At 34.1% G+C, this 3,740-nt stretch overlaps 1 protein-coding gene across 1 annotated transcript; it reads left to right on the forward strand.

The window, feature by feature from the left end:
* Window positions 1–562: 562 nt before the first annotated feature.
* Window positions 563–1,501, forward strand: LOC109678134 (olfactory receptor 4F15-like). The gene has a single exon (XM_020153802.1). The coding sequence runs from the start codon at window positions 563–565 to the stop codon at window positions 1,499–1,501; it is 939 nt and encodes a 312-aa protein (XP_020009391.1).
* The last annotated feature ends 2,239 nt before the right edge of the window (window positions 1,502–3,740 follow it).

A 3,740-nucleotide genomic window follows, 5' to 3' on the forward strand; every position in this document is an offset into this window, starting at 1 on the left:
AACTATCTACTGTTAACCTCCTTTCTTCATCACCCAACTCTTCCTGAGCTATGTATTAATCTGGTGATTTTGTTTGAGATTCATGTAGACACAGGAAAGTGCTGTTTCACTATTGATAACTTTCACTATTGACACTTTCAAATGTTTGCACAAATATCTTCTTCCAGACCAGGGCAGAGGTCACTGACATGAGTTCTCACAGGTCACCTAGCACCTGTTGTTTCTTCCACATAACTTATCACCATTATAATGACCCAGTTATGTGATTGTTAATTACCTCATAGCTTCACAACTGTTCTGAAAACTGTATAAAGACAGAATCTGTGTTTACTGGGAAGTGTAGAACAGTGTTTAGCACATGCAATGGTACATGCATTTCTTGTAGCTACTCAATTGATACATATTAAATGAATAATCAAATGTATCAAAAGGCTTTTGTAACACAGTAAAGATTTTTCATTAGTATGAATCTGAAATCCAGTTACATCTTTTCATAGCTCTGATGAATTTCCTTACAATTATTCTTTTTCTTTATGTCTTTCAGATAACATAAACAAGGTCAATGAATAAAACAAATTATCCTCCAGTGTCTGAATTTGTATTCCTGGGACTTTCTACCTCCAGACCAGTTCAACATTTCTTGCTTGCCTTCTCTGCAGTGTTTTATGTGACAGTTGTTCTGGGAAACATCCTTGTTGTGTTTACAGTGACATTTGATGCTCATTTACATTCCCCCATGTACTTCCTTTTAGGAAACCTCTCATTTATTGATTTATGTCTTTCTACCTTAACTGTTCCTAAGATGATTTCTGACCTATACTCTGGAAAAAATACCATTTCATTCCAAGGATGTGTAATGCAGATATTTGTCCTTCATGTCCTGGGTGGATCTGAGATGGTGCTGCTCATAGCCATGGCTGTGGATAGATATGTGGCCATTTGCAAACCCCTCCACTACCTGACCATTATGAGCCCATGGATGTGCATTTTGCTTCCATCTGGTGCTTGGGTTATTGGTCTCATTCACTCAGTGGCCCAGTTAGCTTTTGTTGTCCATTTGCCATTTTGTGGTCCTAATGTGATAGATAGCTTTTACTGTGATCTTCCTTGGTTTATTAAACTGGCCTGCATAGACACTTACAACATGGAGTTCATGGTAACTGCAAATAGTGGGTTCATTTCTCTTGGCACCTTCTTCTTATTAATTGTCTCCTATACCTCCATCTTGTTCACTGTGTGGAAACGCTCTTCAGGTGGTCTGTCCAAAGCCCTCTCTACTCTTTCAGCTCACATCACAGTGGTGGTTTTGTTCTTTGGACCATGCATCTTTGTTTACATGTGGCCATTTCCCACAATACCAGTGGATAAGTTTCTTGCCATTTTGGACTTTATGATCACACCCATCCTGAATCCTGCCATTTATACATTGAGGAACAAAGACATGAAACTGGCAATGAGGAGACTGTGCAGTCAACTCCTGATTCTGAGAAAAATACCCTAAAATGGCTCATGAGAACATAGTTACTTAGTGTATTTTCAAAACACTCAGGTAATAAAAAATTATTAAATAATTATACAAAAGTTTGTAATATCTGACTGACATTCAAGATATTAGGTGTACAGACTACTCTATTGTGTCAAGTAAGTATATTATTTTAAATACAGAAAGTCTTGTTCAAAGTTATTATGAGTTTATGTAATTGCATATATAATTTCTCATTTGTGGACAATTTTTATTGCTTTAAGACTTTCAACACATAAAGTACATTTTGTATGTTTACTTTTGTTAGTTCATAGATGACCTTGGATTGTTAACAACCCAGAACAGAGCACTTGAGTAGCAGAATCATTATACATGCTGATATTACTCTATTATTTTTGAATGTTTTTTTTACTGATGAAAAGTTTTTTAGTTTAAAATTTTCCTACTTATTTTTTGCTTGTGCTTTTGGTGACATATTCAAAAAAAATTTTATCCAACCAATGTCAAGGAGATTTTTGCCTGTTTTCTTTTTGGAGTTTTATTAATTGAAAACCTCAATTAACAAAAAAGTCATGTGCATTTCTATATACATGGAATGTTTTGACCAAAAAACAAATCAAGAAAGCAATTTATTAAAATAACAGCAAAATGAGTAAAGGAATTTTGGATAAATTAAACCAATGAAGCAATAGAATTGTGTGCTGAAACCTACTTAAGATGGATGCAAGAACTTGAAGATCACACAAAGAAATGGAGGGATAGCCATGTTCATAGTTTGCAAAAATCAATATTGGTAAAAACATTCATAATATGCAAAATAATCTACAGATGTAATGCAATCTCTAAAAAAATTCCAATGGCATTTTTCATAGGCATGGAATAAATAATCCTAAAATTCACATGGGATGCAAAAAACCCCTAGAAGAAACAACCAAGAACAAGATAAACAAAGATGGATGAATCATATTCCTAATTTAAAATATATTTTGAATCAATAGTAATCAAAACAGTATGTGGGCTGGAGGCATGGCTACAGTGGTAGAGCAACACCCTAGCAACAGCAAGGCTCTGAATTTGTGGCACCCAGTACCACAAAAGAACAACAGTATGGCATGAACCAAAAAAATCAGACACATTTACCAGTAGAACAATTTGAAAATCACTCAGAAATAAATGCAAGTTCATATGATCAACTAAAACTTGGCATTGCTCAATTAATATGCATGGGGTAAGGAAAACATCTTCAGTGAGTATCTACATGGAGGAAATAAAAATGGACACTATCTCACATCATTTACAACAGTCTCCAATGTGTCACAGCTAGTGCTGTGTGACAACTGTCTTTCCAAGTTCTTTCCTGACATGCTGTCTCTATTAACTTCTTTTATATAATTATTTCTTTGCTCAACACAGGTATCCTGTGCCTGCATCTTAGCATGTATTTATTCATGTGAGTGTGTGTATCTTCTTGAAAATTCTGTTTTCATAGCCAGAAAACTAAGCCAAATTCACTTCTAAACCATGGAAAAAATTCTAAGTCTTCAATATTCCCAATGCAAAATTATTTCTGCATTACAGAGTTAGTTATACTTATATTTTTATTAGTTAAAGTAGGTAGGGCAACTGAAGTTAATTTTCTTCTTTATGAAATTTCATATTTGTGCAGCTATTGGGAAAGGGAAGAAAAAATCTAAAGTTCTCAGTCCACATAAAATGCTGTCAAGAAAAATGAAAAACCTCAAAGTGATACTTCAAATTTTGAAACTATTAGATGAAAACACAGAAGAAACATTGAGATGTTGACACAGTTAATGAATTCTTGAGTGAGATTCCAATTGCATAGGATATGAAGGCAATCATTGACAAGTTGGATTGTATTAATTTAAAAACCTCAATTAACAGAGTGAAAAGAAACATGAGAAAAATTTTATCTGGTATTCATCCAACTGAGAATTAATATCTAGAATATATAAGAAATTCAAAAATTAAACATGAACTTAGCAAATAATCCAATCAATACATGGGCAAAAGAATTGAAGACTCTTTTTAAATGAAGAAGCTCAGGTGGGCAATAAATACATGAAAAAATGTTTGTCATCCTATCCTTAAGAATCTGTGAAATGCAAATCAAAATTACCATTGAGATTCCACCTCACCCCAATCAGAATGGGTGGCATCAATGAAACAAATAACAGCCAATGCTGAAGATTCAGGGGGAAGAAACTCTTCCTCTACCAGTGGAAGCATAAACAAATTC

Source organism: Castor canadensis, chromosome 2 (assembly GCF_047511655.1).
Source record: "Castor canadensis chromosome 2, mCasCan1.hap1v2, whole genome shotgun sequence".
NCBI lineage: Eukaryota > Metazoa > Chordata > Mammalia > Rodentia > Castoridae > Castor > Castor canadensis.

What these genes read in the sequence shown, in the direction of transcription:
- LOC109678134 (XM_020153802.1), top strand. Translation starts at nt 563, where the DNA reads ATGAATAAAACAAATTATCCTCCAGTGTCTGAATTTGTATTCCTGGGA.